Source organism: Misgurnus anguillicaudatus, chromosome 12 (assembly GCF_027580225.2).
Source record: "Misgurnus anguillicaudatus chromosome 12, ASM2758022v2, whole genome shotgun sequence".
Classification (NCBI taxonomy): domain Eukaryota; kingdom Metazoa; phylum Chordata; class Actinopteri; order Cypriniformes; family Cobitidae; genus Misgurnus; species Misgurnus anguillicaudatus.
Genome location: NC_073348.2, coordinates 38646786 through 38660601, shown reverse-complemented (window position 1 = coordinate 38660601; position 13816 = coordinate 38646786). Strand labels below are relative to the sequence as shown.

General features: G+C 33.9%; 1 protein-coding gene across 3 annotated transcripts in view; it reads right to left on the bottom strand.

The window, feature by feature from the left end:
* The window catches only part of rph3aa (rabphilin 3A homolog (mouse), a), a 40324-nt gene that overhangs the window by 10250 nt on the left and 16258 nt on the right, over positions 1–13816 (bottom strand). The window contains exons 1-10 of one of the 3 annotated variants that reach the window (XM_055207504.2): positions 11557–11754; positions 11314–11450; positions 8700–8829; positions 8198–8281; positions 5001–5169; positions 3103–3141; positions 2828–3007; positions 2420–2581; positions 2000–2079; positions 1834–1908 (exon numbers count right to left, since the gene is read on the bottom strand). In XM_055207504.2, the coding sequence (XP_055063479.2) occupies positions 1834–1908; positions 2000–2079; positions 2420–2581; positions 2828–3007; positions 3103–3141; positions 5001–5169; positions 8198–8281; positions 8700–8829; positions 11314–11450; positions 11557–11610 (1110 nt within the window). In that variant the 5' untranslated portion in view covers positions 11611–11754. Of the gene's footprint in view, positions 1–1833; positions 1909–1999; positions 2080–2419; positions 2585–2827; positions 3008–3102; positions 3142–5000; positions 5170–8197; positions 8282–8699; positions 8830–11313; positions 11451–11556; positions 11755–13816 lie in introns of those variants that run through there. The other 2 variants (XM_055207503.2, XM_055207505.2) reach the window with 2 other exon arrangements.

Genomic DNA, 13816 nt, shown 5'->3' with positions numbered 1-13816 from the left:
TTTAAAATATATCAAAAAAAAAAATATATATATATATATATATATATATATATATATATATATATATATATATATATATATATATATATATATATATATATATATATACATGCAAATGCTTTTTAAATACATACATGCATGTGTGTGTTTTAATATATACAAAATAATTACACAAAGTGCACACACAAATATATTATGCAAAAACAAACTTTTATTTTGTATGCGATTAATCAGGATTAATCTTTTGACAGCCCTAGTTATTTTATTTTAGAAATTTTATTTATGTATCTTGTTTTAATTCATATATAATTTAAAACATATCAAATATATATACATGCAAATGTTTTTTTAAATACATACATGCATGTGTGTGTGTATTAATATATACAAAATAATTACACACAGTGCACACACATATATTATGCAAAAAAATCTTTTATTTTGTATGCGATTAATCATGATTAATCTTTTGACAGCCCTAGTTATTTTATTTTAGAAATTGTATTTATGTATCTTGTTTTAATTCATATATAATTTAAAACATATCAAATATATATACATGCAAATGTTTTTTTAAATACATACATGCATGTGTGTGTGTATTAATATATACAAAATAATTACACACAGTGCACACACATATATTATACAAAAACAAACTTTTATTTTGTATGCGATTAATCACGATTAATCTTTTGACAGCCCTAGTTATTTTATTTTAGAAATTGTATTTATGTATTTTGTTTTAATTCATATATAATTTAAAATATATCAAAAATATATACATGCAAATGTTTTTTAAATACATGCATGTGTGTGTGTGTATTAATATATACAAAATAATTACACACAGTGCACACACATATATTATGCAAAAAAAATCTTTTATTTTGTATGCGATTAATCATGATTAATCTTTTGACAGCCCTAGTTATTTTATTTTAGAAATTTTATTTATGTATCTTGTTTTAATTCATATTTAATTTAAACTATATCAAATATGTATACATGCAAATGTTTTTTTAAATACATGCATACATGTGTGTGTTTTAATATATACAAAATAATTACACAAAGTGCACACACAAATATATTATGCAAAAACAAACTTTTATTTTGTATGCGATTAATCACGATTAATCTTTTGACAGCCCTAGTTATTTTATTTTAGAAATTTTATTTATGTATCTTGTTTTAATTCATATTTAATTTAAACTATATCAAATATGTATACATGCAAATGTTTTTTTAAATACATACATACATGTGTGTGTTTTAATATATACAAAATAATTACACAAAGTGCACACACAAATATATTATGCAAAAACAAACTTTTATTTTGTATGCGATTAATCACGATTAATCTTTTGACAGCCCTAGTTATTTTATTTTAGAAATTGTATGTATGTATTTTGCTCTTATTCATATATAATTTAAAATATATAAAATATATAAATATATATACATGCAAATGTTTTTTAAATACATGCATGCATATGTGTGTGTATTAATATATACAAAATAATTACACACAGTGCACACACATATATTATGAAAAAACAATTTTTTATTTTGTATGCGATTAATCACGATTAATCTTTTGACAGCCCTAGTTATTTTATTTTAGTAATTGTATTTATTTATTTTGTTGTTTTTTAAATACATACATGCATATTAATCACGATTAATTTTTTGACAGCCCTAGTTATTTTATTAACGCATTTAACCGGAAACTAGTGCATCATATTACAGTATATATCAAGTATGTCTCAAGGCTCAATGCAAGTAGTCCATTATCCAATAACATCCAGCATTATATTACCACAGTACCTTGCTGGCTCCTGGAAGTAAGTGCAGTTTAACATAAGGATCAGCCAGACCGTTAGAGTCCATGGGTTTGAGACCCTTTACCACAAAGACAAAATCATTTGATGGTTAGCAATTGTATGCATGTGACCAGGATACATTTTACTGTAAAAAATACTCTTGGCAATACCTTTCCTTTGATTATGTTGCAATGCAGTTCGTTTTTCTCCTCATCGTACACCAGACTGAACTCTAACATGCCAAGAGTGGCTGGAAAGTGAACAACATTGCATCAGAATCCTCATAAAATCATTTACAACCAAACATTTGAGGAGCTGACTCCAAAAACAGATGAAACAGCACAAACAATAGCTGTATAGCTCATTGCGTTAGTAGATCAAAGACCATGGGTTTAAACACACATATTGATAAAAAAAGTATACCTCGTAAGTCGCTTTGGATAAAAGCGTAAATGTAAATGTGTATAAAGAAAGCGTCTGCTGAATTCTTACATTCTGTGATGCAAAGGATGTACAGTAAACCATTTCGTTCACTGTGGTTCCCATAGGGTACCAACATGTCCATGTGTCAGTGCAGATCAGCATCTTACTGGCATCGTCAGAGTCGTAGCTGTTGGCGTCCTCTTCATCCTCTGCAGTGGGGGTTGGTGGCTGGCGCGAAGCAAGGACGCTGCTGGCAGCGGGCAAACGTGCGTCGGTCTGCATGGCAGGTGGTGCCCAGGCCTCCGGTCGACTCGCAGGATCTGGATTTCCTACTGAGTTAAACACTTGCTTGAATTAAATATAGGCAAAATCTGTGGCATTGCGACACACGTAAGAAGAAGGAAGCTAAGCATCCAGATCCTAGAGCTTTAACAAATTGTCGATGATGTAGGATATTCCCCGTGGAGCAATTTGAGGTTCAGCACCTTGATCAAGGGCACCACAACATACTGAAGGATGCATGCAATTGAATGATAACCCCGTTATTTGCACACCGTAAAAGCACATCACAATACCTTTGTGGTTAAGAGCGGTTGATGCCGGTGATCTTGAAGTCAGAATCTGTACTTCTCTCTTCACCACAGGTGCATAAGTTTGTCCTTCCACAGCGACTCCGCTCAGAGACTTCTGGTTCGCTCCGTCGTCTTCTCGGTCTCTTTGGGTTATGACAGAACGCTCCTCTCGTATGGTTTTTGCTGAGCATGAATAAAAGGAGAAAATGATACTGCAATCGTAAGCCTCATTTCCTCCGAGTGATATTAAGTGTTATTGAATACTGCAGGACACTGACCAGATATCTGCGCCTCTATCCCGCTAATCTGCATGCTCTCTGAAATGCAAAGACGTTCCAGAAAATAAATACATCAGATCCTTTGAAGTGGAACATTGCAATAACTAATCCGTGCCCATATATTAAAAACTGCATGGGATTCAGAATTTGTAACTAGGAATGGGTTTTAATGCACAGCGATAGCAAAGTCATGTTGGGTTATTTTCAAACCAGCGTTGAGTCAAAAAGGGACAAACCGAGCCACTGGGTTAAATTAACCCAGAAAATATTTATCATTGTCCCAACTGTGGGTAAAAAAAGAACCCAGCATAGGTAAACTTACAACCTCATGGGTTTGGATCAATAATTTTTGACCCAGCGCTGAAAATAACCAGTGTGAGGGAATAGGATTTCTGAATCAAATAGCTTGCTGTTTACAAAATAAAGCCCTAAAACTAGTTAGTTGGGATCAAAAACATTTTAAACAATAGTAAACGGCATTATTGTCACATTTTAAATTCTGTTGGGTCATTTTAACCCAACTCTGAATAAATACTGGACCGGGTTAATAAATAAACCTATGCTGGGGGTGCGTTCCCAAAAGCATTGTTGCTAACTAAGTTAGCAACTTTGTTGGTTGCAATGCAATTTCCCATTGCCAACCAACTAAGTTGCTAACAGGTCAGCAACGATTGTTTCCACTCATGGTTGGGTTAACAACAACCCAGCAAAGGTTTATTTATAACCCAACATGTGTTCTGTCCAATATTTACCCAGCATTGGTTTAAAAATAACCCAGCAGAATTTAGAAATGACATTGCATTCCTGTAAGTGGCGTCTGGTTATCATCTTAGAAAAATAACATATTAATTCTGCCTTTATATTTAATGCATCAATGCCTTAACTTTGGTTAGTTTGATAATGAATAAAAATCGCAGCTGTATTGCCTTCAAATTGATTCATTACGCTGGTAATTAAAGGTTAAAGGGTTAGTTCATCCAAGAATGAACATTTTGTCATTAATTTCTCACTCTGATGTCATTTCACACCTGCAAGATCATCATAAGTTCATCTTCAGAACACAAAGATATTTTTGATGAAATCCGAGAGCCCCCGTAGACAACAACACAACTCTCAAGACCAAGAAAGGCAGCAAAGACACTACTAAAATAATCCATGTGACTACAGTGGTTCAATTTTCATTTCATAAAGCGACAAGAATACTTTTTGTACTTATAATGTAAGTCTCACATGCATATTCCCGGCAGCAGCACATACATGCGTTAAACACCAATGTCATGCGTCAGCCATAGATATATATAAATGCATAGATGCCTCATTCGACCGCTCCATAGATGCAAACTGTTAATGGTGATTAAATCGCTGTAGTCACATGAACTATTGAAACAATGCCTTTACTGCCTTTCTGGGTCTTGAAAGTCGTGTTGCTCAGAAAGCTCTCGGGTTTTATGGGTTTGGAATTAATGACAACATTTTCATTCTTGGGTGAACTAATGCTTTAAAATCGCCATGAAAAGGAAGTTGCGATTATTTTATTTTCATGGTGACGTGTGTGATAAAAGGTTGGGCTGAACTCGAATTCGTCCATCGAGAATTGATTGGATCGTTGAAGTTGGGTCATGTTGCTAATTGCTAATCGATGCAATCTTTTCTCAGACTCCGCAGGAAGTAAAGAAAATCATTTTGAGGAGGGGAGGAGATTTGCATGTTTGATTAAAGATTATGAGGGCACATGAATAAAAACAATAATGAAGCTCACAGATAAGTCATTTGTAAAAAAAAGAATACCACAATATTCTCAAAAAAATTACTGTTTTTCATTTAAATTTATTTTCCAGGCATAGTCTACAAAATAGTATTAATGCTAATGCTAAGAATGCTGTGCTAGTCATGTATACCTCCATTTCGTGGATGTGATGTTATAGATGACTCCTGATTGGTTGATGAATTTGTAGAAGTTGGCATGTTGGTTGTACTGAGCTCTTTCAGATTGGAGATCGGTAGTGGAGCGGGTAAAACCTGCTGTGGTAAACCCTTGAAAAACCAGGCACCAGACCGCTTCATCATCTTAAAAAAAAATATAATCATCATTATTCACTTACATTAGTCCATTGATTTATTCTAATTCACCGCAAAGATTTGTGCTTAGTTTGCAAACTTTTGATCTCCTGTTTGTTTGAGTGAAACGTAAAAAACTGCATGTAATTTTAAGATTCTGTTTATTTTATTCTGTCTTGCTACACCGCTTTCCAAGATCCAAGTAATGTGATACACAGTTTCACTACAGAGAAAGAAAAACCTACTTTCGAAACCCAATTGAATTTCGAGAAAATGTACGCAACAACATTAGCCAGGGTTCAGGGACATGGAAAACAGGATGGATGGTGTACTGTAGTCGGGTAATTGCTAAAATGATGCTGGATTACATAAGTTTATGTTTTCTTTTACAGCATCTATGAATCTCATCTCAGCCAATTACCACCTAAATAAAGATCAGCTGGGGCTTGAAAGGCTAGAATCTAAAACTACAGGAACTCAATCCTGACCTGTTATTACAAAATAAAATCAATGGATTCACCGGAAATGGGATTCAGGCTTCACGATCACGTCGCATTATTGAGAGTCACATCTTCTGCTGCTACTGACCTCATCTGACAACATCGACTGACCGTGAGTCATATCATCAAACGCTTGAGTCATCTTATCACAGTCAAAGTCTATTAAAAAGTGCTGAACTATCCATCTATTTTTATCTCAGGGTTAATACGAAATCAGGTCTTAGCACATTTCCAAGTCTATAGAGTATTTGGGGAATCTCACTTGCATTGTAAAATTATTTTGGTGCATGTTAAGCAAATTTCATTTCAAAGAAAATGATGTATAAAGCTTTAATGGCAAGGCTACAATCTTAGGCCGCATTTACACTGCATGTTTGAAGCGACCCAATTCCAATTTTTTTTTTCGCTTTTGTTTATTTAATTAGTAGAGTAATGCTGACGTTTCATGTCTTGTTACAGAAATTAAGAGGTACAACCTTTTATTTAAAATTGTGTAATCATTTAGTTTGTGTCCATTGCATATCGCAACATTTTACTTCCTGGCTCCAGGTCAGCATGTCTATCTTGAACTGTTTTGCCAAGTGTCAATGCAGAAAACTCAGTCACTACGATGTAAAGATCATCAAAATTGGATATAGTCAATAAATCAGTGATCTGCAGTGTAAATCCAGCCTTAAAGACGTCACTTTTGTAGGTTGGTGGTGCTGGGGAGCACTGGTATTATAATAGTATTATATCAAACTTTTGCTCTTATAATTTTCTTGTCTATTGGGGCCATTTACATGTCAGATGAAAAGGCATAGTTTAAAGGCGGAGTCCATGATGTTTGAAAGCCAATGTTGATATTTGAAATCACCTAAACAAACACGCCCCTACCCCAATAGAATCTGGACCTTCTGTTGATAGACCCGCCCCACACATACACAACCCGGCATTTGATTTGATTTGATTGGCTATAAGTGTGTTTTGGTAGTCGGCCCGTCTCCTTTTCCAACGCGTTTTTCAAACATCGTGGACTCCGCCTTTAATATGACGCCTGTTATTTAACACATTAATACTGAATATCCAACCCATACGGCAAAAAATATGTTTAAATATATTTCAAAAAATGGCAAAAAAATATTTTGTTTCAATTAAGTGAAAAATATTTTTTGGCCATTTTTTGTATATATTTTGAAATATATTTTTAAAAATAAATACATTTGAAAGTACTAAAAATATATTTAGCCCTCCATATTTCTCAATCCAAGGAAATTCACGTCGCATTGGAATAAAAACCTTTAATAAAATTAACTTAAATTAAATATATTTTGGCAAAGAATAAACTTTTTGTCATACACTGTAAAAAATAATTGTTGAATCAACTCAGATTTACAAGTCATTTCAACTAACTATTATTTATCTTGACTAGAGATGAGTTGTCATGCCTCAAGATTATATTGAAAATGAAATATAATAAAAGTAATTTTATTTTTCAATTTGGCTGGAATGATGCTTCATCATGTTGAAAATGAAATTATTTAATTTAATGTTTTAATTTTTATTTTAGCATTTAATTTTCAAATTTGGGACATATTTTGCGATTTAATTTTTATTTTAGCATTTAATTAATTAATTTAAAAAAGACCAAAAATACCTTCCATATGTTATAACTACAGGTGAGTTGTTATAACTTACAAGATATAGTTGAAAAAGTCAAATTCACTTTATAAGTTGTAACAACTAATCTCTTGTCAAGATAAATAATAGTAAGTTGACATGACTTGTAAGTCTCAGTTCATTTAACAAAAAAATTTAAGGCAGCAAAGTATTTTTACAGTGTATGAAATGTAAAATTAAAAATGTATTTGCTTGTCCTTAAACTATATGTTGAAATATATGTTGATATATGAAGGTTAAAACTAAATATATGTCCAAATTTAAAAATATATTTAATTGGGCATTACTTTCTACAAAATGTATTTAGCATATATTTAAAACATATTTTTGGCCTGAGAAATAATTGTTTTGCCGCATGGGAATAGTCAAAACGAAAAGTATAAACCATTTTATTAGATTATAATCTATTTATAAGGACAATAAAATAATATCATAAATTCTATTTGATAATTTTCTCTGGTTTCTTTTCTTCATCTTTCATGTAAAGCTGCTTTGAAACAATGCAACATTATAAAAACGACTTGAAAGCACACTGCAAAAAATTATTTTCAAGAAAAAAATTCTTAGTATTTTTGTCTTGTTTTCGGTAAAATATCTAAAAGTTCTTAAATTAAGATGCTTGTTTTATGAACAATAATATTTTTGGTCTAAAAACTAGACTTATTTTCTTTGTTAATTTTGCTCATCAAGATAAAGCATCTTCATTTAAGAATTTTTAGATATTTTTACTGAAAACAAGACAAAAATACTAAGAAAATCATTTTTTGCAGTGCAATGATACGATAAAAAGTATAAATATAAAAGCAAACATGCAGGTGATTAAACAACAAAATATTTGGGCACAGCAGCATTCAGACCTGCTGATGTCCGCGTCTCACCTCTCTGTGCTCGCAACAGATCTTGCACAACCACGTTGGACCGCAACGGCCGACGCTTTGTACGCCACATTTAGTGCACATGTTCTGTGAGGATGAAACACACAAACAAAACCTCAGGAGGCAACGCAGGTGTATTTGCACCGAGAAGGCATTAACCTCCCGTGAACCTCCATCACTGCTGAAAAACAGCTTGCACACTAAATTTCCCCTCCGGGATCAATACATTATCTATTGATCTATCAGTCTGCATCGCAAAACACAAACCATAGAGCTACTCTACGGGTGCATGCGCTTCGACCGCGTCGTTATTGTCGACTGATAGGCATCCGTCTTACGTGCACATGGCTCAGTAATGGGCAGGACATAATAAAGCTAAGTGCATGCTCCTTATTCATTTCTACTTGGTTATTTTCAGACAGTCACTCTAGTGGAGGATGTGCTCCACACACATTAGATAATTGCAGAAGATTGAAGTTTCCAGGGTGGATGAACGCACGTATACCTTTTTGCAGTCGGCGCACACAACAGCGCTGACGCCCGACAGGCCAAACTGCTGCCCGCAGAGCAAACAAGCGGTGTAACCGTCGCCGCAGGCCGTCCGTTTCATGCTGTCCAGGCGATTTACCAGACGCCTGGGGGACAGAACGAGACCAAGTTTAACATGTGCCTGCTTGAAATGTATTGATGTAAAGAACTGTGATGTTTAAGCGTTTTACAAAGTGCTGATTTCAGACGGGGTTAAGAAAAAAGCGGATCTTGTCAAGCTAGCACTATTCATTTCCTTCAGCTGAATCATCCTCATCGCTTAGACAGATGTGCTTGAATCGAATTACTCGATGGTACATTCAGCAATGAAAGGAAACTGTGAAGCAATGTTCCTGTCTGTCTTACGGTGGACTCAGGTGTTGAGGAGGATTGCTTTTGCCACTGATCTGAGTCCAGTTTTGTGTGCTATAATAGACTGATCTCAAACCCTGGGGGAAATTGTAATTGCATTGCAAAACACGCCAGTTAGTCAATTGATAACAGAGAACAGAGTTGCAACTAGGGTTGCAAAGCGGTGAAAAGTTTCCGGTTAATTTCCATGGGAATTTTGGAAATATTCCAAATTGGAAACTTAAAGGGAATTTATTAGTCAGTGTATTTGTCTTTACAATGTTATAATGTTGTTGCACACAAGGAAGTTTTCTGTTTTAAATTCATTTTGAATCCGTGGCGGCTCGTGAATGCTCATCCGAGGGGTGCTAATTTAAAATAAGTGTTCGGAGTGTCATGTGTGTTGCTTGCGTTTTCAAAATATCTGTTTGTTGCGTCATGTAAACCATGTGCAGCATGTGTTTTGTTAAAATAAGTGCCTGCATTGCAAAAAATAATTTTCAAGAAAAAGTATAGTATTTTTGTCTTGTTTTCAGTAAAAATATCTAAAAATGGTTAAATTAAGATGCTTTTTCTTGATGAGCAAAACGACCCAAGAAAATAAGTCTAGTTTTTAGACCAAAAATATCAAATTTAAGTGATTTTGTGCATAAAAGAAGCAAAAAAATCTGCCAATGGGGTGAGCAAAAAATCTTGAACTTTTTCTTAAACACTAAATTCAAGAAAAATTTGCTTAACCCATTGGCATTTTGCTTGTTTTATGCACAAAATCACTTAAATTTGATATTTTTGGTCTAAAAACTAGACTTATTTTTTTGGGTCGTTTTGCTCATCAAGAAAAAGCATCTTAATTTAAGAATGTTTAGATATTTTTACTGAAAACAAGATAAAAATACTAAGAATTTTCTTGAAAATCATTTTTTGCAGTGTGCTGCTCACGCATCAAAACGTTTGTGATAAAAGAGACGCTCACGTTCACAAAATACACGCAAGACACTCCCTTAACAGTAAAGTCTGATTATGCATGAGATTATGCGAGTATCTGGCAAACGCAAGCATCTCTTTTAGCATAAACCCTTTAGACATGTCTGCAACAGGCACTTATTTTGACAAGACACATGATGCACACCGGATCTCTCGACGCGCAGAATAAATATTTTGAAAAAGAAACCACACACATGACGGGCTACATACATGTTGTGACGAACTTCCCATCGAACGCCCTCGAAAAAAGAAGTCACCGGCCGCCATTTTGAATATATGCAAATATGGACATTTTGACATTATTTTGTGTGCAGGATTCAAGAAATTGCCTCAATGGCCTGTCAGAAAGCAGTATGCTGTGTGCTACCCAGTCTCACGAGGGTTCGTGATATAGTCACGTAACTTTTTGATTATTTTTTCGTGATATTATCACAAATTTCCGCGTTTTTTCGTGATCGTATAACGAATTCCTGTTTTCGTGTGATTATCATGTATTGGTTACCCAACTGTTTTGTCTTCCCATTGTCGCTTCGGTTTAGGGTTAGATTTACATAAAATGACATCCGTACCCAAACCCAACTCTAACCCTAATGCCAGGCGACATAAAATACATCAATACATAAAGTGACATTCTAATGCAAACACCAAATCTAACACTAAACTAAAGCGACAATGTGGAAGCTCCGCCTACTGAGGTCATGGGTTCAAGACCAGCAAGATTTTAGGGTTGATTGCAAAAAAATTCATTATGTCATAATTTTCTCATTCTCGTGTTGTACTAAACCTGTATGAATTTATTGAATCTGATGAACACAAAAGAAGATATTTAAGCACACAGCTGATTGTAACCATTGACTTCCATAGTAGGAAAAACAAATATGATGTAATTCAATGGGTACTGTCAACTGTGTGCTTACCATCATTTATCAAAATATATTTTTCATCATTTATCACAATACTTCCATAATAGTTGTTTTCCTACTATGGGAGTCAATGGTTACATCATTTATCAAAATATCTTCTTTTGTGTTCATCAAAATAAAGAAATTAATACAGGTTTAGAACAACATAAGGATCAGTAAATGTAGAATTTTCATTTTTGGGTGAACTATCCCTTTAAGTTTGAGTTTTCGTTTGGTAACCAGATTAGGTTCGTGCTCCGGTGCCAGCCGAGGTGGAAAAGTAGCAAATAGTGTTTTCTCATTCCTATGGGAACAGGACATAATGAATACTTCCATCCGGGTCAAAGATCTCACCCAATCCTCTCCTGCTCCATGGCCTCCATCATCTTTGCTCTCGCCAACACGCTGTTGATGATTTCCTTCTCCTCATCTGTCAGCTGTTCAGATCCAGACGTGGATTCCATCTGCCTGCCGTACATCTTACAGCCGTCCTGAAGCACAGAACCACAACAGTCAATTACATCCAAACACACATGCATCGAGTCCAAAGCTTAAATATACCACATCCCCAGCAGCCCCATCTGTCCGTATTATTACCCAATCACAATAACCGACAGAGAGACGCCGTACACCTCGCATACAGAGATGCATCAGTCAGAAATCATTTCTGAGCTTTTTGACATTAAAGCATGTCATATCATTATTGAGTCAATGCGCTGCACTTTCCAGCACGTTGGGCAAATATAGTTTGGTCTCCAGAGAGGCGTTCAAACCGTTGATTGAAAATGTCGAGGGGAGAGAGAGAGAGAAAGAGAGAGAGAGAGAGAGAGAGAGGTAACAGAGGGGACGTGAAAATGAACAAGACTGATTGCCATCTGGGGCAGGAGAGAAAACGAGAGGAAAGAGAGACAGAAATGACATCACACCAGCCTCCAAAATTCACTTTAAGCCGCACCTGCCGACGGTCAGTCAATAAGCTAATGCACTAAACGTTCACATTTCATCAAACATACCTGGAAATAATATTGAACAATTGTGCATAAAATGAGTATAAGATGTTTTTAAGATCCTGCTCTATATTTAGGACGTTCCTGTTTGCATTCAGAGCACGCAATATGTTCTCGGATCACGCTGGGATACTTTTGGGATTTCAGGCCAACTTGAATGCATGATGTCATTAATGCAAAAAGAGGGCATAACAACTACTAAAAAAATGGTCAAATATGGATATATTTAGTATCCCAGCAAGCAATTTTGTGCTTAAAAGATGTCGTCCAAACAAATCCCAGACATCTAGGCTAGAACAAGGCACATTTTTGGCTGTTATTTTATGAGACGTCTAACCGTCGCCCAAAAATAAATGAAATAAAGTAAATAAATAAATAAATGAAAGCAAACACATTGTAATCACTGTTGACTTTGCTTACATGTTGTAATATCAGACATCTCACAAGTTATTTTATCAAAAATGACATGCAATTCAAGATTATTTTGGATAGAAGTGCACCGCAAAAAATTACTTTCTTACTTAGTATTTGTGTCTGTTTTTTTAGTAGAAATTTAAAAAAAAATCTTAAATCAAAATGTATTTTCTTGATGAGTAAAATGATCTATGAAAACAAGTCTAGTTTCTAGACAAAATGTATCAAATTTAAGCTAATTTGTGGATAAAACAAGCAAAAAAATCTGCCAATGGGGTAAGCTAATTTTTCTTTAATTAAGTGTTTAAGAAAAAAGTTCAAGATTTTTTTTGTAAAATGAAAGTAGAAAAAAAAACAAGCAAAAAAATCTTGAGAACAAAGAACACACACAGTTACAAGGAAAAAAGAAAAATAAATATAATAAAATAACATAAATAAAAAAAGATAAATAAAAGTAAAATATCTAAAAATTCTTAAATTAAGCAGTTCTATCTTGATGAGCAAAATGACTCAAGAAGTCTAGTTTTCAGACCAAAAATATCACATTTAAGTGATTTTGTGCATAAAACAAGCAAAAAAAATCTGCCAATGTGGTAAGCAAATTTTTCTTGAATTTTTCTTGAATCTACTGAAAAATGTTCAAGATTTTTTCCCTAGGTCATTATCAAGAAAAAGCATCTTAATTTAAGAATTTTTAGATATTTTTACTGAAAACAAGACAAAAATACAAATACATTTTTTCTTGAAAATCATTTTTTTTTTGTAGAAATTTCTAAAAATTCTTCAATCAAGATGTATTTTCTTGATGAGCAAAATGACCTAAGAAACTAATTCTAGTTTTTAGACAAAAAATATACAATTTAACTAAGTGTGTGCTTAAAGCAAGCAAAAATATATGCCCATCTTGATTTTAAGATTTTAGAATTTTTAGATATTTGTACTGAAAACAAGACAAAAATATTAAGTAAGAAAGGCATTTTTTGCAGTGTGGGTTAAGCAAAAAAAAAAAAACTTTTTTCTTACTAAAGACTAAATTCAAGAAAAATTCAAGAAAAATTTGCTTACCCCATTGGCAGATTTTTTTGCCTGTTTTATCCACAAATTCACTTATTTTGTCTAAAAACTAGACTTATTTTCTTAAGAAAGTCATTTTTTGCAGTGTAGCGTAGCGTGCATCTCTGACACAAGCAGACGTTTCTGGCCTCTCTGATGTCGTTCTGTATTTTCAATCAAAAATAAAATGTGTTTACATCAGCTGTGCAGAAAACATTAGGAGCAAAGATGCTGATGTGGACAGAAACTGCAGTGTTTCACTTAAATATAAACGCTGAAATTCTGACTGAACGTTAGATTAATACACAGAGACACAAACAGAAGACAGTAAAGGGTGTTTTGCTCTACAGGTTAACCAAAAAGCTTTAGTCACAGATTATATT